General features: G+C 31.1%; 1 protein-coding gene across 3 annotated transcripts in view; it reads left to right on the top strand.

Annotated features, from left to right (window-relative positions):
• nolo (ADAMTS-like no long nerve cord) overlaps positions 1-22,901 on the top strand; it is a 529,289-nt gene that overhangs the window by 399,512 nt on the left and 106,876 nt on the right. For all 3 annotated transcript variants that reach the window (XR_015545180.1, XM_087406490.1, XM_011068727.2), the window contains exons 6-7: positions 2,246-2,387; positions 2,969-3,098. Coding sequence is in view for 2 of the 3 variants with exons in the window: in XM_087406490.1 (XP_087262616.1) it covers positions 2,246-2,387; positions 2,969-3,098 (272 nt within the window). In the remaining variant the exon portion in view is untranslated. The remainder of the gene's footprint in view (positions 1-2,245; positions 2,388-2,968; positions 3,099-22,901) is intronic.

Genomic DNA, 22,901 nt, shown 5'->3' with positions numbered 1-22,901 from the left:
TATATATATAATACCATATATATATATATATATATATATATATATATATACATACATATATATATCATTACGCGGAGTATAGATAAATTTGTATTTTAAAACGATGAAAAATAAAAACGTAAATATACATGTTTCTAACTTTTTTATTGTAAAAAGCAACTAAAAAATTTCTTTGAAAAATTATCAAACTTCTATATATTACCAAATTTTCAAAGAGCACTTTTAGTGATAAGAAAGCTATTGGTACTCTATTTATGCCAATGCGCTGCGACTAATAATAATGTGCCAATAGCGACCACAATTCAATTGTGTAAGACATTTTCATGTTTGTATAGTGGTAGAGAAAATTATGTCCTTGATATATTCTTGGAAAAAAAATCCAAGGAAGTAATATCAGAACAACTAAGAAATGGAGTTGTTTCAATGAGATCCCGATCCAAAACACAAACTTGAATAAACAAATTGAGAGATTATAGACTTTGACGAAATAAATCAATAAATAGAAATTGCCAGTAAGAGCCGACCTGGTTTTGATATGTTTAATTTTATTTAAATTTAATTGTCCACTCATGAATATAATTTAAATCGCGCTTTGTATTGACTTTACTATTTCCTCGTTCCCACTTTCCGCGTCGTCGAATAGACGCACGCCTTCAGATCTGTTGACTCCAGAAATTTAAGCGCTCGTAGGTAATTGGGACAAACGATTTATTCGCGTCGCAGGTCCACTGCGACGAAATCTCAAATTATCTCAGCGCCAGTTGATAGTACGAAAATCTCTCATTAGGCACACGTCTTTCTCCTTTTTACACTTGCTCGCCATCGCATCTTCCCAGCATCTTCGTAGCGCATCCCACTTCGCTCGCGCCTTCCAGTTTGCTTCACTCTTCTCGTTCAGGATAAGGGATGAATAATGCACTCCCCAACCTCTGAGCAAACCTCCATGCAACCTGAATGACAAATCAGTTTGCCGTCCGAGCCAGGTCACGAATCGACGTTAGTTCTCGCCCCAGCTTCCAACACTATCGTCTTTTCCTCAAAGAGCCAGAATTTTTGCGGGACATTTCTCGCTCTCGCATGAATCCCAATGGCACGCCAACATTCGTCAACGTTCGTAATGTATCCGGGTTACCACCGATACTGCGAAATTCTTTTAGCTCCACAACCGAAACAGAAAAATTTCCTATCGTAAACAATAAATCGATATAAGTGCAATGTAACTTCTAGAACAAAATTTCTGCAGTAAAATTTTTATATTCAGCATCAAACGATAATTTATTAATACTTGCTGAAAACTGATGGAACTAAACACAAAAGAATCTATAATTTCTTTCTCTTTCTCTCTCTCTCTCTCTCTCTCTCTCTCTCTCTCTCACACACACACACACACACACACACACACGTACGCGCGCGCGTACACATATACATAGGCAAATCAATAAATACCTGTGTTTGAAGACAGGCGACGTTGCTGATGCAAGTTAGCATTACCATCATATACTATCATCTTTCAAACGACGCCATACAAAATTTCAGAGTGATTCATTCAATATTTTGCATGATAACTTGAGACTGAAAAAGCTGTCGGCCCGATTGCTCATAATGCACCGGCTCCTCCGCAGTCGTCACAGCCAAATTGGTCGAATTGCGCTACGAATTGCTGCCGTACTCTCCGGATTTAGCCTCCTGTAACTTCTTCTTGTTTCCAAACTTGAAAAAATGGCTTCGGTAGAAAGAAATTCACGAATAAGAAGATCATCGCCGAAACAGAGGCCTATTTTGCAGGGTTCGACAAATCGTATTTTTCTGAAGGGTTAAAAAAATGGCAGAAGCGTTGGGAAAAGTGTATCCTCCTAAAAGGGGATTACGTTGAAAAATAAAAAAAATTTTTGTGAAAAGCATACGTCTTCACTGACACGGGTACTTATTGATTTGTCCTCGTATATATAAAAGCAACTCCTATGTGAAACAATTTTTTTAATTCACGTAAGGATAATAATTTTGATTTATCAATTTCGATTTTGCTTAAAATATTACATTTTTAATTGCCACTATCATCTTCTTCTTTCTTTTATCAATGACAAGTTACAAAATAAAAAAACAGAAACGAACATATTTTTAACGATTCTTTAAAGCAAGATTGTTTGTTTCTGACAATGTGTTAGGAAATAATAACGACAAGCACGGCTAAAATCTATTATATGGAAGACGTGTTTCATTAATCGAGCGTGGATTTCTGTTGCAGAAGGTTGGTTGCGACCTTCGAGTTGGTAGTAACAAGAACACAGATGCGTGTGGCGTGTGCGGAGGGAATGGATCAAGCTGCCAATCGCGGTACTCCTGGAGTTTGGAATCGATATCCGCCTGTTCCAAGTCCTGCGGTGGAGGTTAGTAATTATTGAATTAATTTAGTCATATTTCCCTACGCAAACAATTACACGAACAAAGTAGCTCAATGTTATGAGAAAATTTATCGATCGTCAAAGCATTATCGTCTTCTGTCCACATTTATTTGGATTATATTACGTAAAAATACTTATAATTCTCATAACGCCAATTCGGAGAAGATAATATTTTGTATACTGAGAGAAATGTATTTGATATTTATTACTATAATTGGTAAAATAATTATAGTTAGGAAATTAATCTCTTTTATTGCTGTTATTTATTTAATATTATCAATATTATATATTTAGTTCTACCAAAAAATATGTAGTTAATAAAAAGTGATTATAAGTTATAATTAAATTATAGTAATTACAATAATTTCTTTATTTCAATACTTTTGAGATTTTGCCTATATTATATGCAGTGTTTTAAACGTATATAACGTAACTGTTTAAAAAACTGGCGTGTCGTTGAGTAAGAAGTTAACGAGTGAAATTCACGAGCATCGCGGCATTATTTGCATGAACGTTCGCCATTAAATTGGAAGGCTAATTTGCCGGTCACGTTTTTGCACTAATAGGTTTCAAGATAGGGATGGCGGTGTGCAAATCGGCCGACGAGAGCGTCGTGGAGGACAGCTATTGCGATGCAAACAGCAGACCTTCGGTGAAGTCCTTAATGCCGTGCAACACGCACCCCTGCACAACAAAGTGAGTATGTTCAGACAGACTGAACTATCTACAGTAGAACTGCATGCACGTTCTACGTCAAGGGATGTCAGGCCACTCGCGTATACAACTGAGAAGTAGATATTATAGAACTTCATCCCGCGAATTGTACGCGCGATTTCGCCCATCAAATAATAAAATATCCACTCCAAGAATATATAAAATGTTACTTTCACCCTATCTCGCATTAGTCGAATAAATCGGATTTCTTATACGAGCGAGCTTATATCTCAAAATTTTCAAGGAAGTGAACGCAAGAAGCGAACGGAAAATTAGGGACTAGGTACGAGCGATTTTTATTCTTACAACAATATTTCTCTTCTGTCTCGCGAAAAGGTTGCGAGGCAACAATTTAAAGCCAGTTCTCGCGATGGGAATCGTCCAACAAACGACGAAATACTCCAGCGTCGACGGGACTCGAACAAAAACTCGCGCAAACTATTCTCTCTGGATCCAACGGATACGCCAAGAAGTCGAATAGTGTTGAAAGTTTACCGTTCAGTATATGGAATCTTTTCTTTGTGTTTGAATTCACAGCTCGATGTTCACGGGGCAATTGGCGATCCTTGCCGATTGTCTTCGTTATTGTTCCGTGAATGATCAAGGATTGCTTTTGGTTGGGACTAAAAGTAAAGCTCGTATCGGACTAACATTGAAGATTAAAATTATCGATTAACCGTCAAGAATCCGAAGACTGTCAAATTGTGATTGCGATTGATAGTACATTGCAATTGTTATTACATGGTGTTTAATTTAAAAAATGTCGAATAAAATAATAACATGTGTAAATATAAGGAAAAGAAATATGAAAAAGGAACCATTGCTCTCTTACTTTTAATAATTTCTGAGAAGTATATAGAAATAATCATCATATAGAAGAAGTGCTTACCTTTTAAAGAAGAGTGGAATAACACTTCATAAAAAATATTTCAACAATGAACTTTAACCTAGTTGATATCAACTAAAAGTAGCATAATATCCATATTATAATGTTTGCTCAATAATGTAACTGTTATGTCACATCATGTGTTATATTATATGATATTGTTGAGTACAAAATTAATAGATGTTACATTATTTTAGTAGATGTTGACTGAGACTATGCAGTCTCAATACAATCTTAATTTTCAACATGTAATCTGATACAGGCTTAATAGAGAATGTTATTTTCTTTTAATGTTTATGGACCGACGTTCCTATTTGAGGTCACCCCTTTTATTTTATAAATTACTCGCTCAATTTTTATAAAATTGGGCTATGGAATAATCTAATGCTTTATTTGAATCTGAAATCAAAAATGAAAAATTCGAAATAGTAGATTTAATATGGCGAACAGAATTTTAAAAAAATTTGGTTATCATAAAATTCGATTTTAGAGAGTTTTTAATTAATTAGTAATATTAAATTCTCAGTTTTGCTTTATTTGAAGCTCATCAATATTACATAAACAATTAGTAAGTTATACTTATTTCCAAACTAACTTTTAAACTATGCAGATTATGAATACTATAAGAGTAGATCCTTTTTCATTTTTTTGAAATTCAATAGGGAATGAAATTTTTAGGAATTTAAATTCATAGATATCAAAAACCTAAAACCGAGTTTCATAATGTAATCAGATTTTTCTAAATTCGAATTTTAGAATTCTGAGATCAAAATTTAATTCATCCTGAAAAACCTAAAAAACAAGGCCTTTTATAGTTATTTTGTTAGAAAACTCCAATCTTTTTATAATGTTAACATTGCAATGATTATATTGCAAAATTTTCACAACAAGAAATAAGTGACTAGAAATCATACTATAATAAGCGGCAGACTTGCGTTATCTTTTTGAAATTTAATATTTTTTGGAATTTGAATTCAAAGATATCAAAAATCTAAAACCGAGTTTCATAATATAATCAGATTTTTTTAAATTTGAATTTTAGAATTTTGAGATCAAAATTTAATTCAACCTGAAACAACAAGAAATGAGTGACTAGAAATCGTACTGTAATAAGCGGCAGACTCACGTTATAAAATTGCATTTGAGAGACGTATTACCTCATTTCGTTGAGCGGACAGTTTTCGCGATGTAATACATCTCACTCAATCTATCTCACGTCATTCGATTAATCGATTGGCGAAAACGTAAGAAAATTGTCGGAATACGCGTGTCTGCGACAGTATTGCTAATCAGTATCGGTTCGTATCATTTAACGTATCGTTTATCAAGCATCAGAAATGGCGATATCGCGGATTTGCGATTACGAATCGTTGATAAATTAGCAGCTATATCGATCGCTCAACGAATCGGTCAGTAGCTAATTGGAGCGGCCGCGAGTTTAGTTTGAATTCAGTTCGACTAAACGACTCACCTTTCCCTCCCGAGAGAGAAACAGGACTCCGACTGCCGCATCGTGAAAAGCCGCAACCGCACTTTGAGGTAGCAATCCGGAAGTTATGATTTAATCGCACATTATGACTTATCCCTTAGTTATTCACCACTATAGCTTAAGCGATCTCTACATCCGGAAGTCATGAATGGTTATCAAAATTGAACTATCTAACCTAGTTTGCATTTAATTGGAAAATGGCGCCACAGATTTCGTATACCAAAAAAATGTATGAGTATTACACAAAAATGTATTATGGTATTTTTAATAATCACGTAATATAATTAATTTACTTATGATTAAAACTTTTACGTAAATAGAAATAAAGTAACGATAATAGTAATTAGTGACATCGTTACCATTACCCCAAAAATTTAACTGCGTTACCATGAATGTTATTCAGAAGAAAATGTAACGTCGTTACTCAAACGTTATCAAAAAAAAGTAATTTGTAACGGTAATGACGTTACAAGTAACACGTTACTTGCCAATCCTGATGACAGTGATATAAAATTTAGTATATTTCTTATATTATCTTATATTATTCTACCTTACTCAATGCATACATCTCTCTTTATGTAACATATTGCAACGTTATTGTAAAAATTATTTGCTTTGATGCAGTCAACAGTTCAATATTATTTTACGAATCACGTAAATAATTGTAGCTGTGAAGTTAATTAAATATATATTAACTTTAATAATGATAATACAAGAGCAATCAGCCATACGTACACAAATACAATATATTTAAGGGAATCCTAAGGGAATCCTAAAGCCGTCTGTATTACCAACATAAATCGTAATTTTTGCTTTTTAATAATTACTTTTCTCCTCTTTTACAGATTTGAAAATCTTTTTCCAAAATTAAAGTACACGCATTAATATATGTCTGTGAGATGAAGTTTATGCTGAGAATGACAATTTTTTCTTAAGATTCCAATTTCGAAATTTTTTGTCGTTCTCAGCACAAACTCTACCTCACAAACACGTATTAATATGTATACTTTAATCCTGGAAAAGGCTTTTTGAATCTGTAAAAGAGGGAAAAAGTAATTATTATACAAAAATTAGATTTTAGTCGGTAATACAAACAAAGCTTCCATATATACAATATAATATAATAATATAATAATAATTCACAATTTAAGCATGCAAGATCCAGCTTTGACCGTTATAACTTCAATTCTTTGTTAATAAAGTATATATATTATATTATTGATAATTATTTATAAGACGTTATAAAATTTACTTGATATTAAAACTTCAATGGCTGCTTTCGAAAACGTCGCTCGAATGTCTCTGATTCATCATCTGTCCATTGAAGTTTAATATCAAATGAATTTTATAACTTTTAATAATACATACTATATTAATAAAGAATTAAAGCTATAACGGTCAAAGCTGGATCTTGGATATGGATAGCTTAAATAATTGTGAATTTATATACTACATATGTGTGTGTGTGTGTATATATATATATATATATATATATATATATATATATATATATATATATACGTAAAAGGTTAAAGTTCGCTTGATATAAAAGTTTTATAGTTCAAATGAAACATGGATTGGAAGTACGGATTATTTGAACGAACAATATTGACAATGAGTTTGTAGAACTAAGATTGAAAGCCTATAAGAAAAAAATATATTAGAATTAACGTATATATATATATATATATATACATATATATATATATACATATATATATATACAGGGTTGGCCATATTCGACGGAAAGATGTTTTTTTTTCAATCATGGGAAACGTCGTTACTCGATCTAACATCTCTTTTCCATGATTGAAAAAAAAAACATCTTTCCGTCGAATATGGCCAACCCTGTATATATATATATATATATATACGTAGTCATTTTAACTGCGCCAATTTGTTTTGTTGGACTTAGAAACGCAACTGAACTACTGTAGTAGTATTACAAATTAAATTGACAAGCAATTTAATAATTTGATGCTCAGGCATCCTATTAAAGAGATGTTAATGTTCTGAAAATCTGTAAATAAGGAGTGATCGCAAAAATCGCCCGTTTTTGGGCCCTCAATTTTGGAACTGAACTGTGCCAAATTTTTTATATTGAGACATTAATTACAAAGAAGTTTGAAGATAAGGTGACAATTATTATCAGAGCTGGCAGGCGTGGAATCAAAATCCATTATCGAATTATCATAAGTTCTATCTGCAAAGGAATTTTAAGAAGGTTGATCCAGCCGGGTGTAAATCAATTGCCCATATCGTTAATTGGCTAATTTATAATAATATAATATTATTGATAAAGCAGTTAAAAATTACTAGGAACTGATCGATGTGAGCAGTATGTGCAATTGAACTGTGTGCAAATGCGCCGCTTCCGATCCAACTGATAAAGACAAGATTGCAATTGATTCAACCGATGAAGGCAAGATGAACTGAACATCACTTATTCTGGTGATTTTTTAAATCAATTCATTTTGAATGTAAAAGAAAATAGATTTTCGCAGACGTAATACGTGATCTCCCCTCCCCTCTTCCTCCAGCTATGATAATAATTGTTATCTCAACCCCTCTAAAACTTCTTTGTAATTAATATCTCATTGTAGGGTATCATTTGGCATACAATTCAGTCCAAAAATTGAGGAAATCAGCCTAAAAAACGGGTGAAAAAAACACCTTTTTACGGTCATTCTTTATTACGAAAAATATTACCTCGAAAAATATAACATCTCTTTAATAGGAATCGAAGATTAAATTGCTTGTCAATTTAATTTGTGATATTACTACAATAGTTCAGTTGCGTTTTTAAGTCTGAAAAAACCAATTCGTTGTGCGGTTCAAATGAGTACACATAAGTGGTATCTATATACACATAAATGGATTTCACATGAAAATTCACATGGAAATTATTTAAGCATCTAACGTTCGTATTCATAGTCAGACTTTATATTTAAGATCCCTTCCTTAAATTTATCGTTAGATTCTCAGTAGCTAATAAAATAATTTGTAGAGCATCTGAAGATGAATTTAAGAAAATCTTAAATATAAGGTCTGACTATGAATACAGGCATAAAATTCAGCTTCGACTATTTAATTCTTATTCTTTACTACTTAGACTTTAATTCTTACTTGTGTATTCACATTGTACGGTCATAATAAATTATTTATTATTGTCAATAATATTATACATGTTTGACGTAGAAATTTCTGATATATTTTTTAATTGTTTTACAATAAGATGCTACCTGTTGATGTAAGTGTTAGTAATCATCAATTTAGCGCCTTCTTGACTTCTAACTTCTCAATCCGGATGCGATGGCGCGACACACTAAGGAGGTAGTGCTCCTAACCTAATTTTTATGTTATGCTTACTGTTCATCTTCCACTCTCAGATGTAATGCTGACTTGTGCGTCACGCAGTTTTTTTGTGTACCTATCGATACTCTTTACTAAAAATACAAATAAGCATTCGATTGAATGCTTACTTTTGCTCGATCTATCTTAATAGTAAAATGACACAATTACATCTTACTCCTGAATATAAAGATGTTTTATTTTGAATAAGTATTTAATTATTTTTAATTGCTTTTTGGAAAAACCAAGAAAATATTTGCAATCTACAATATTTATTCTATGATAAAGAAAAGCTCAAATGATTATAATTAAAGACTGATTATTATAAACAATTCACAAAGATTGTCAAGGGGATAAAGACTGTTTAGTTAGAATTAAATAATTATTTTCTGCTATTGTTATTGAGAAAAGCTGCTTTTATATTTATTTACTACCTAAAGATTATTTATTTTAAGGAAAAATTAGTTTTTATTATTGGAATAACAATATCTTTTATTGTTGAGAAAATAACTATTGACAGAATTTTTTATTTTTATAGATTATATATTATATTTTATTTAGTTCAGATGTTAGGGCATCCCAAGTCTCGTGGAATCTTATCCATCAGATTGAATAATGCCATTTTGGAAGGTTTTTATTTTCTCGATAAATTATTAGTTTTATTCATTACTGTTCAGTTACAGAAATGTATTTTGTAAGAATTTTTAAAAATTTTTAAAAAATAAAATCTTTCAAAGTGACATTTTACTCAATTTGAATAAGATGCACGAGACTTAGGATGCCGTAACATTTGAACTAAATAAAATATAATATATAATCTGTAAAAATAAAAAATTCCATCAAATGTAAATTACCACTTTGGAAGGTCTTTTTTTATTGCGATTGAAAATTCTTACAACGTATGTTTCTGTAATAAACTACTGGTAATAAATAAAACTAATCAAACTTTTTATTAATACCAAATTCTATTTTCTTTTATGTATCGACAATGATCAAAAAAATATTTCGATTTGAAGTTCATTTTCCCCCGACTTATTTTACACTTTTTTAGTGAAATTATACAACTATAATTATTATTATAAATATAATTATTATTACATTATAAGTTATTATTACATTATAATTATTAATTATAAAAACAGAACTCCTAATCATAATTATTTTATAATGCAATTATAGTCACAAGTACCAAACACTTTCTTTTAATGTGCTTTATAATAAGTTTTAAAGACAAGTATTATAGTGTATGCATGATTTAGTGGGAAAATTCACAAGGTCATGTTGACATATTGGATTTATTACAGATATTGATAATACACGTGTTAGGTGAACAAATTTTACATGATAAAATCCAAAACATCCGTTCGACACGGTAGTCCGATGACGAGACTATAAAGTTGGCCTTCCATTTAAAAAAAAATTAATTTTTTTTTTAGAGGTCTGTATAGCTTTTCGATAATTCCAGGGTTCCTGATAGTTTTAAGAAATAGTTCTGTTTATTAAATGTATGAAAATGCGATTTAAAAATACTAACTTCACGCAGCTCCATTTTTTTAGAGTTCTGGATAGATTTCGAATAGTTCCAGAGTTCTTGATGTATTTTAGAAATAGTTCTATTCGAGAAAGTAAAAAAATTAATACATTAGATTATAATATTAAAATTTTCGATAGAACTCCGCGGGGGCTACTCAATACTCTCAACAGAACTATCAGGACTCTTAAAAAAATTTTTTTGCATCTTAAAATTAAAAAATTGATATCTATAATTGCTCATACTTTTTCAATTTTAATTTTACGGATTTTTATCATTAGAATTTTCGATAGAACTCCACGAAGGCTATCGAAAATCCTAATTACAAAAATCCGGACAAAAATCCGTAAAATTAAAATTGAAGAAGTTACGAGTGATTATAGATGTCGATTTTCTCATTCTAAAGTATAAAAACTTTTTTGAAGAGTCCTGACAGTTCTGTGGAGAGTTCTGGGTAGCCTCCGCGGAATCCTATCAAAAATCTTAAAGAGAAAATTGAATTAAACTAATATTTTTAAAGTTATGCCTATTTTTTGGGTACCTATTTTGGATATACAATTACATTTTTTTATTTTCTCAAACAGAACTGTTCGGTAAGTCAGTGCAAATAACATTAAATAATTTACACTATGTGTTTTCCCAATCAGTAGAATGTTTTTAAAAATGTTTTTAAAAATATTTAAAAAGCATTTTTAAAAACATTTTTAAAAACGTTAAAAATAATGAGTTAAGTCATCTTTTTTTAAAAAAACCTTCATTTTAATATTTGAAAAAATATTTTTTAACGTTTAAAAAACGTTTATTTAATGTTTGAAGAAATATTTCTTTTAACATTGAAAAACGTTTTTAATGTCAAAATTATTTGAACAAAATTAGAAAAAATAACAATATAAAATTTTTTTTTATTTATTTTTTTTATCGACAGTGTCTAAACATTAGACAACTAATTTTATTAATTAATTCTAATTTTTAATTATATTGTATTTTACTTTCTTTTTCACTTACCAGTCGGATTTTGAATCTGGGATCTCAGTTATGAGTTTTGTATCTTATCCGTCACACCATTTATAAGTATCGATGAACACAATTCTTATTGTCTATACATGGTACACTTAACATAATTATATTGTATTAACTTCTCTTCCGTGATTATTTTATTATCCCGAACCATTTTTTATTAACTTGAGCTTTATAAAACATTTTTTTTTATATTTATAATAAACATCAGATAAATATTAAATAAATGTTTTTTTAATCATATTTTAAATGAATAAATAACAAAAAACAAACATTTATTAAACGTCATATAAACTTTTAAAAAAGATTTAATAGATATTAAATAAATGTTTTCTTAAACCATTATTTCAAACAAATAATTAATGTAAAATAAAACATTTACTAAAACATTAAATAAACATGAAATAAATATTTCTTATTATCACATTTTAAATGAATAAATAATAATATAAAATAAATATAAAATAAACATTTTATAAACATTAAACAAACATTTAAAAAATATTTCTTTAAATCTTTATTTCAAATGAATAATTAATGTAAAATAAACATTTAATTAACATTAAATAAACATTTAAAAATGTTTTTTTCGAACTATTACTTCAAATGAATATTTAATGTTAACTAAACATTTAATAAACATTAAATATAAATAATATTTTCAAAAATATTTTTTCAAACCATTATTTCAAATAAAAAATAAATTCAAAATAAACATTAAATAAACGTTCAATAAACGTTAAATTAATGAATTTTGAAAACGAATCGTGAAAAATGTAAAATTAGTGAGAAATAAATGTTTAAAAAACATTTAAAAAACATTGTTTGCTGATTGGGTCCGTGTAATTTATTTTTTACTAGTAAAGTATAGTTTTTACGACTTGGGCTCGCAGCCCGTAAATGTCATGATGTTAACGTTTATTAACAATAACGTACTATGAACGTTCATGTGGTCACGACACATTGTCTAATGTTCTAATGTTCGGTTTATATCGATATTCTGCATTCGCCTAAGAACTGATGCCCTGAGTCTGAGTCGAAGTATGGGGGAACGCTAGAGACTATTGATTCGCGGGTAAAGACGCGTGACGCATTTAAGGCTGCCGCACACAAAATTCCCTAACAATGAGAGTAAGACATAAATTTAAGCCGATGAACCAATCATATTGAATCATTGGATATTGATTTAGATCTACGTAATCTAACGGAAATGGAAATAATAGTAAATTTATAATCTCGCAATAAGGTGAATTTCAACCGGTGGAACTCGCCTTATGGATAAGTTTACTGCAATTTCTATTTCCGTTACAGTACATAAATCTGAAGCAGTATCCTAATTGGCTATCCTCATCGGCTTAAGTTCACGTCTTAAGATTACAGAAATTTTGTTTGTGACAGCCCTTAAACCGTAATCACACTACAGACTCCCGACTCTGCCTCGACTACTGACTCGGACTCCCGACTCCCGATCATTCTACCAATCAAGCCTGTTCTTACAATACATTGGATGTTGAACGCATGCGTATTCAGTTGTCGGCTGTTGCATGAAAAAAAACAATCGACCATAATTGGTTAATTTCTTACGGCATAACATATAACATATAACAATCTGCCGACTGATTGTAGACTAGGCCTCACAACAAGGTAGTAGCTGATTCTGACTGCCAACTCGAGAATAGAAATCATTCTATTCGATCGACTTTGAATCGAGAGTCGGGAGTCAGAATCGGGAGCCTGTAGTGTGATTACGGCTTTAGAGGGAAATGTCTTAAGTCATGTCTGGTTCGAACTTACGAAAACGTCTGGAGAACAATGTCTTGACTCATAATCGCTTTCTCGACGTATAGCGTACTAGGCTCCGTGATCAACTGACAGACAAGACCTCAATCCTGATCCCCGAATTATCCCGATCTGGCTTCTTATTAGTAGTCGATGGATCAGAGAGATCGCGGATTGATGGCGACTACAAATACGATAAGCGTGGTACTTTCCGCCAGAATTATAGGCGCCAATGATCCTTTGTATTTGCCGCGCTCGATGTTTGGCGGCTTCGTGACCCAATGAGCTATGTATGTATATGTCTATGCATGCATGCGTGCGTGCGTGCGTGCGTGCGTGCGTGCGTGCGTGCGTGCGTGCGTGCGTGCGTGCGTGCGTGCGTGCGTGCGTGCGTGCGTGCGTGCGTGCGTGCGTGCGTGTTCAAATCGCCCGACCATTCGTGTATTCGCATTTCGTTGTGCACAACATTGAGTTGATCGCAAATTTGTTGCGACAGCCAATTTGAAGCTTGCATTTTGAAATCAACGCTTCATATTCGCTGTCGTAACAAAACTTGCGATCAGTTTGCAACTAATGTAGAACCGGCTTTACATACTTATCAACAACTGTTTGTAGTCGTAAAGATAGTTACGGAATCACGCCCCAGGAACTCTGGAATTATCGAAAATCTATACAGAACTCTTAAAAAAACTGATTTTTTTTTAAATGGGGAACTTCACAGGGGTGATAATGAGTACATTTAAAAAAAAGGACGCCATAAGAAGAAAATTGAAGAGACTGACAGTAATTAATTTCAAATTTTGAGAATCATTTCTACCGAAAGCTTTTAGACCTAAACTACGCGGCTTTACTATCGGAAATTAAACATATCAAAGATGACTTTGGAGATCACGTGAAAAGAATGTCGGAGTTTGTGAGATCGGCAAGGTCGATGATAATCGATGCTCGATATCCTGCACGTAAACCCAGATCCAAGAGTTTGGGAGTTTACTGTTTCACTTTGTCATTTAACTCAATCGCTTGTACATGGACATTTTTATTACGTCGTGTATGAAAAATACCAAGAGTGACTTTGATAGTTTCATGAAAAATTTTTTACATTGACGGAAAGCACTCCACCCGTGTTACTTGGTAAATCCTCAGCAAATCAATATCTTCTCTCTCCCACTCGAGCTATACGATAGATTAGGACTGAAAACCGTCAAAGGTATTAGTTGAGAGTTTTAATAGAGAAACGTTTTGGGATTTAGATTAAAAATATCGTGACGATATATCAAAAGTAAAGTCATTTCTATCATTTATCCAATCGATAGCGCTCAAGTTTTTGCAACGTTACGCGTCAAAATAAGTTACCGAAATCACATCGGCTTCTAAAAGCCATTCTACAATTACAAAGTGTATTCTCCTTTTATTCAATCATGATTAGTCAATTCTTATAATTACAATCACTTACGATCGCTTACTTAAATCGCCAATAAAAAATTAATTATTGTACATACTTATATATTATACTTTCTTACGAATTTTATTTGAGAACTACTGCAATATTGCTGCGTTACACTCATGACATAAAGAGCAATAAGAATATTATTATTTATATAAACAAAAAAATTGTGATAGTGCTATTGAATTGCTATTTTTCAACATGTTTTGTAGCAGAATTACAGAAAATGTAAGTTAAATAGCCCAAATTGTGATAATTTGTTATGATTAAAATACTATTAGTATTAGATTAGGGTTAACTCCGACAAATATACCGCGCTAGGATTTACGCCGCAGAAGTTAGAAAAAATAGAAGGAGTGGGGGTAATTTTCCAGCAATTACTCTGTTACATACCTTTATGTGATATTAGTAGTGATTTCAGTTTCTTACTATTAATATTAATGAAATTAATGAAATTATTGTGAGTTGAATCGATTTGTCACTGTGTTAAATAACGCCATCATAAATTATAATCTACATAAAATGATTACTGTAGGACATGCAAAAGAGTTAGTGGTTATTTCGTGATACATGAGTGTAGAGAAATAGTAAAGCATGTTGTATAACAAAATACAACTACTTTGCTCTTGTATTCTTTGTTGTCTTGTATTTCCCCTCCTGTTTAGGATATATGGCATTTTTAACAAGCGGAATTTATACCCAAAGCATACAAAGTATGCAGATTGAATTCAGTGCACTAAATATAATACAATAAACATATTACATGAAATATGTATCTCATGTCATAACACTTGTAATACATCTGGAAAGATTGTAATTATTATTTATTACTTCATATACATATTTATCATTTTTATTCCTTAATAAAACTTTATAAACACATTTTATAAGTTATCGTGTCATTATACATACGTCTTATTTATATACATTATTTGTAAATTTTTCATGAGTTATATATACCCTCTCTCTCTTATAAGTAATCATATATTCTACTACTATGGAATATACAACAAAAATACAAGGGTTTTAAAAAGTTCATTTTTTAATACAAAATATAAATATTTTGGATTTCTAATATTTTTTTTCATAATAATAGACAGTACAAAATGTGTACTGATATAATTCGTTTACTTTAAACATATAAATAATATTTAATAAATTAAGTTTTTGATAGGTGCGGCGCATATACCAGAGTTATCCTATTAATAAAGTTAAAGTTGTTGTTTGTAGAAGAATAAATGAATAAATGATGTTGTTATATAACGGAAAACAAACACAATATGTGTATGTTAGACAGCTCACGTCGCATTATATATTATAACGATATTATAATACATATAAGTGGAGATCAGCGAATTGAGACTTGCGCATTCACTCCATACATAGATTTCTGGCGAATATATAATAAGCAGATTGTAATCTACAATGACAGTTTAAACGTCAAGATGTCATACATTATCAGTATAAAGGACGGATAGTATCAAATCTTTCTGGCATCCATAAATCAGGGTTCGACAATTAATTTTATAATTTTCATACTCATTTTTATAAGCAATGATTATGATCTCGTAGCAGGTCGAAATGTCTATATTCATGTTAATAGTTATTATTTATTATTTTTATATGACTTGTAGTTCTATTTTATTTGTATAAATAAATAAAGTTTTACAAAAAAACTTTTATAAAATGCTCTAGTTTCCTAAATCGCACCTAATCTAAATCGCACGTGCATAACATTTCTTACATTTCTTACATTTTTATTCCATTTATTATAAAAATATATATTATGTATAAATATATATATATATATTAGGTGTTGGAATTAATTCGTAGCGTTTTACAAGTGATGGGAAGTACTTTCATTAATGTATTTTTTAATGCTCATGTGAAATAAATAACATTCTTTCATTAAAAAACGCTACGAATTAATTCCAACACCTAATATATATACATATATATTGTAAAATGAGAAGTGTTTATTTTATTTCACATATATAAAGAAACTCCTCAAAGTGTTATTTTGTTTATCTGCGAAATATTTAATTTGTTTCACATAGAAACTCCTTAAATTACCTCCTGAGGTTATCATGTGTTTCAGAAATTATAAAGAATACATTTTTAAGTTTTTTAACAGCATAATAAGATACAATTTTTCAGTTATGTAATTTTTAAATTCTTTTTGTATTAGGGTAACTCCGATATATACACCGCACCTATCAAAAACTTAATTTATTCAGTATTATTTACTATATTTATAGTAAACAAATTATATCAGTAGAAACTTTGTACTGTTTACTATAATGAAAAAAATATTAGAAATCTGAAATATTTATTTTTCATATTAAAAAATAAACTTTTTGAAATCCTTGTACTTTTATCGTATATATATCCTATAAGGATGGAATATATAGCTACTCATAAGAGGATGGGGGGGAGGTATGTACGGCTCATGAAAAATTTACAAATAATGCATATAAATAAGACATATGTATAATGACATAATAACTTATAAAATGTGTTTATAAAGTTTTATTAAGGAATAAGAGTGGTAAATATGTATATGAAGTAATAAATAATAATTACAATCTTCCTACAAGTGTTATGACATAAATACATATTTCATACAATGCATTTATTGCATTTAGTGTACTGAATTCAATTTGTGCACTTTGTATACTTTGGACATAAATCCCGTTCGCTAAAAATGTCGTTTATCTCAAACAGGTAGGACAAGACAACAAACTAAACAAAGAATACAAAAGCAAAGCACTTATATTTTCTTATTATAGTGACAAATCGATTCAACTCACAATAATTTCATTAACAGTAAGAAATCATAACACAATACTAATATAACATAAATGTAACAAAGTAATTGCGGGAAAATTACCCCCACTCTTTCTATTTTTTCTGACTTCTGCGATGTAAATCCCAGCGTGGCGTATTTTACCCTATAAAGTTTTAAATAAGGAATTTTAATAAACTGTAAATAATTTTAATGGAAATGATTTGAAAACGAGTTTTCTAAGTTATTATTGACAGGTTTGTTAAAAATCCTAATTTAAAACATTATAATTTAATGCAAAAAAGGTATGAAAAAAATTATATAAAAAAGGGAAAAAACTTCAAAATATTCTTCATAATTTCTGAATTACAAGCCTTTATGTGAAAAATTGCACGATTTTGGCAACCTTACTCTAAGTCGAAAGAACTTCCTGCAGGAGGATAAAAGAAACACATAATGCAAACATTACTTGCGAAAAAAGTGAGATTGATTAAAAACTTTTACGGAATAGCTGTCTTCACTTTAGAGTTAAAAACATATATCTTGAAAGAAACTACATATTATATTCTACACACATATTTAAAAATAATTGCAATATAAAACACACTATAAATTTAATAATTTACTTGTAAATGAAATATAAAATAATAAAAAAGTATACTTTTCTAAATATAAGGCAACTAGGCCCAATGTAGGTCCCCTAAGCTTCGAGAACTTTTTAATTTTTTCCTGAGGTCAAAATTAAAAATTAACACATTACACATTTGAAAGAGGAAACATTTCTGAACACTGAAAAAAAGTCATATATTTATATAGAGATGCAGTAGAAATTTAAACGAAAGGGGCACCTTAACAAAATGTGTACCCAATGCGAGCCACGTATACGTCTTCTCTTTTTTAAAAATCGAAAATATTAAAAATATAAAAAGTGAAGTGATCTTACTTTTAATAAATTTATAATTTTATTGTATAAACATACTGATTATATAAACATTTAAAAAGAGCTATTTAGCAATTTAAACATTGAATCTGTGTTAATTTTTCCTTCTTACAACTATGATTATACGCAGTTTGGACAAATAAAAGGCCCTTTATTAATTTATTTTTAATTAATTCTACACAATTATCATGAACATATTTGTAAGAAATGTCGCACTTACGCATGTGCTCGGACATGATTCTCATTGGTATCATCATACAAAGAGTTCCTGTTCTTTAATTATAAACAAAACGTTATGACAAAAATATAAACTACGTAGGCAAATCAATAAGTATCTGTGTTTCAAGACAGGCGACGTTGCTGATGCAAGTTGGCATTACCATCGTGTACTACCATCTTTCAAACGACGCCATATAAAATTTCAGAGTGATTCATTCAATATTTTGCATGATAACTTGGGAATGAAAAAGCTGTCGGCCCGATGGGTGCCGCGATTGCTCACAATGCACCGGCTCACTCCTCCGCAGTCGTCACAACTAAATTGGTCGAATTGCGCTACGCATACTCTCCGGATTTAACCCCCTATGACTTCTTCTTGTTTCCAAACTTGAAAAAATGACTCGGTGGAAAGAAATTCACGTCGAATGAGGAGGTCATTGCCGAAACAGAGGCCTATTTTGCAGAGTTCGACAAATATTTTTCTGAGGGATTAAAAAAATGGCAGAAGCATTTGGAAAAATATATCCTCCTAAAATAGAATTACGTTGAAAAATAAAAAAAATTTTTTTGTGAAAAGCTTGCGTCTTCATTACTAACACGGGTACTTATTGATTTGCCCTCATAAATATAGTGCTATAAAATATGAATATAGAACTACAGTAACATAAACAATGGAAATTAATAACTAAGTTTTCATAATTATAGAAAGCAATTCCTTACCTACACTCTAAAAAATGTCGATGTCATTTTAACACCGATGGTGTGGAATTTGACACCAATATGGGTGTTATATAATTCTCACCATGTTGGTGTGAAATCAATACCGTTTGTTCGGTGAATAATTCGCATTGTTGCTGTATAAATTTCTACACAGAAAATGATGTTAATTTTTACATAGAAAATGATGTGAATTTTAACACTACTGGCGGTGTGATTATTATATCTGAAACAGTGTTAAAAACACTGCAATAGTGAGTTTACAATGTTACATTTACTTCACTCTCACACATTATATATTTCACTCAAACATAAAGGTCGCGACAATGTAAACAGTTTATTTTTCCTGTTTAGGTCAAATAATATAAATATATAATATATATATATATATATTGTATATATATATATATATATATATGTATATATTTGATTTAAATTTGAACCAAAAAACGAAAAATGAATTGTTTATATCTTGCAACCTTTGTATTTACCATAAATGAAATATAGCGTATGAGTTGCGGAGTAAACATAACACTATAAACTCACTACCATATACATGTATATATATATACATATATATATATATATATAGGTCTGTTCCAAAAGTATCCGACCTACCTCCATTTTTCGGCGCTTGGCTTATTCTTCGTCATCCGGTTGGTGGCATCCTTCGAAGTAGTCCCCATTTGATTGAACAACACGCTCATATCGATGCTTCCACTTCCCAAAGCAGTCTTGAAAGTCAGTTATTGGAATCGCCTTTAGTGCATTCGTCGCATTGGTTTCAACAGTCTTCTTGTCGTTGAATCGGTGTCCTTTAAGCGGCATTTTCAATCGAGGAAATAGCCAAAAGTCGCAGGGAGCTACGTCGGGACTGTACGGAGGCTGGCGAAGCTGTACAACACTATGTTTTGATAAATACTGCTGCACAAGGTTTGATGCATGCGCTGGAGCATTGTCGTTTCGGTCATTTTTAGCTACTTAAAAATCCGACGAACGTGAAAAAGACACTGTAAACAAATACACACTGCGTATGAACTATACGTCCTACTAGTGTCGGCGACCAACCGATAAGTTCGTAAGGTCCTACTGTTGACGTGCCTGCCCGGTAGAGGTCGCTAGAACACTTTGGCGCGAAGATATAAATGCAGGTCGGATACTTTTGGGACAGTCCTCGTATATATATATATATATATATATATATATATACATATATATATAAAATAATTATATATATATATATATATATATATAATAATACGTATTATATTGGGAGTACAAATTAGTTCGGTCCGTTTTTTTTTCAAAAATGCATTTATTTCAAAATAAAATGAATGAACAGATTAATTAAAGTGGCTACCACTTTTTCCCATCTCTCAGGCAATTTTCGAATTCCATTTCGAAAAAATGACTCGTCTTTGGAGGCGATCCAATTTTGGAGCCAATTTTCGATTTCTGCGAAAGAAGTCAACCGGTGACGTGCTGCATCCTTCGGAACAACCAATAATCAGAAGGAGCAATGTCCGGAGAATACGGCGGGTGCGGTAAAATATCCCATTTGAGTGTTTCCAAATATTTTTTTACAACTTGTGCGACATGAGGCCGAGCGTTGTCATGAAGAAAAATAACTTTATCATGTCTTTGCTCGTATTCTGGCTGTTTTTCTCGCAATGCACGGCTCAAACGAATCAATTGTAGTCGATACCAATCGCCCGTAATGGAATCGCCAGGTTTCAGCAGCTCATAGTAAACAACACCCTTTTGGTTCCACCAGAACATGATCTTCGAACCATGAATGTTCGGCTTTGGTGTTGATGTTGAGGTCGATGGCAACGATTGACCGAGCTTAGCGTAGTATTTTTTCTTCTTGTCGTAGAATATCCACTTTTCATCTCCAGTCACAATCCGATGCAAAAAATCTTTTCTTTGTTGTCTTTGAATCAGCTGTTCGCAAGTGAAAAATCCTTTCAACGTCTCTCGGTTTCAGTTCATAAGGCACCCAATTTCCTTATTTTTGAATTATTCCAATGGCTCTCAATCGTGCAGAAACGGCTTATTGAGTTACTTCCAATGATTCTGCAAGCTCCTCTTGAGTTTGACTCTGATCTTCTTCGAGTAATGCCTCTAATTCTTTGTCTTCGAATTTTTTTGGCTGTCCAGAGCGAGGCTTGTCTTCAGCGCTGAAATCTCCATCCTTGAAACGTCGAAACCATTCCCTACATGATTTATCAGTTGAAGCAGTGTCACCATAAACTTCGACAGGCATTCGATGGGCTTCAGCTGCACTTTTCTTTCAATTAAAGCAGAAAATTAGAACCTCCCGCAAATGCTGCTTGGTTAACACAAAATTCGACATTTCACACAGCAAAAATCAAGATTTTTGTATGAAACTCAAAGCGATATAAACTGAATATCATTAGCAGATGTCTAACCTCTCTGAAAACGCCAAAATCAGCTGTCACTATGAACCATTCACAACAGCCGGAGCCATCTTTTGGAAAACGGACCGAACTAATTTGTACTCCCAATACTTTGTATTTGTATCTTGTGCGTATTATATATATGCATTATTGATATTAAAATAACATGTGTTTTAATATCGATAATTCGTTCATATTATTTCCTAGGGAAGTAGTAATTTACATAAACAAAAATACTTGTTTAAATTATTTATTGTTCTAAAAAGTTTCTTATTTATTTCATTTGTTAAAATTTTTTTTTTTAATATATTTGCAGGATGTTATACATACAAATTACAATACAATATATTGCTATATTTTGTATATAACGGGCTTACCGGGAGTATTTGAAGTTTGTTTGCAAAAAATATTTAGAACAAAATTATCTGACTGTTTTTTCCTTATATATTCTATCAGATCTACAGATTCTATCTCAGTATCAAAATCTTAAAATTTTATTTCTTCATCTTTTACTTCTGCCTTAAATTTGTTATGCACTAGTAAAAAAATAATTTATTTAAAAATGATTTGTTATTTAAAAAAAACAAGAATTGATTATTATTAAACAATAAAACATGCAAACAAACGAATATAATAATAAATCTTTAAATATCAATAACTTTGCCGTTAAGAATGCAGATAAGAGATAAAAGAAATGAGATGTTCCATAATTAGAAAATTCATACGTTTATCTAATTACCACGCTGCGTTTCACTGTTTAATATAGATTTATGTTCCAACTTTAAACATACATTATATACTTCTAACAATGAATTCTTCCGCTGTATCATTCGCATCTAAGCGGACAAATTTTTTCACGTTAAGGTATTTAATCTTTAGCATTATTAGAATCAATCATGTCAAACGCTTTTTCGACACTGCACTGCGAACACACTGATTATCGAAAATACCATTGTTAACTTGATACGAAAATGCCGAAAATCCACACACTTTTCTGGCGTTTTGTGTATTTACTCGACGTTAAAGATATCTGGGCGATTTGGCGCAAATGTCAGACAAAAGACATGAATTAGGCTGCGTTCCATTTCACGTATAATGCGCGTGATGCATTATTGATCCTTGTTATTCATCGAATGTTAAACAAGGATAAATGATGCACCATGCGTTCATGCGTAACGGAACGCAGCCCTAATGTAACCTCAAACGC

The sequence above is a fragment of the Acromyrmex echinatior genome, chromosome 5 (genome assembly GCF_024713525.1).
Source record: "Acromyrmex echinatior isolate Ae372 chromosome 5, ASM2471352v2, whole genome shotgun sequence".
In the NCBI taxonomy this organism is placed as follows: domain Eukaryota; kingdom Metazoa; phylum Arthropoda; class Insecta; order Hymenoptera; family Formicidae; genus Acromyrmex; species Acromyrmex echinatior.
The sequence above is the reverse complement of the archived record's forward strand: the minus strand, read 5'-3'. Positions and strand labels throughout refer to the sequence as shown.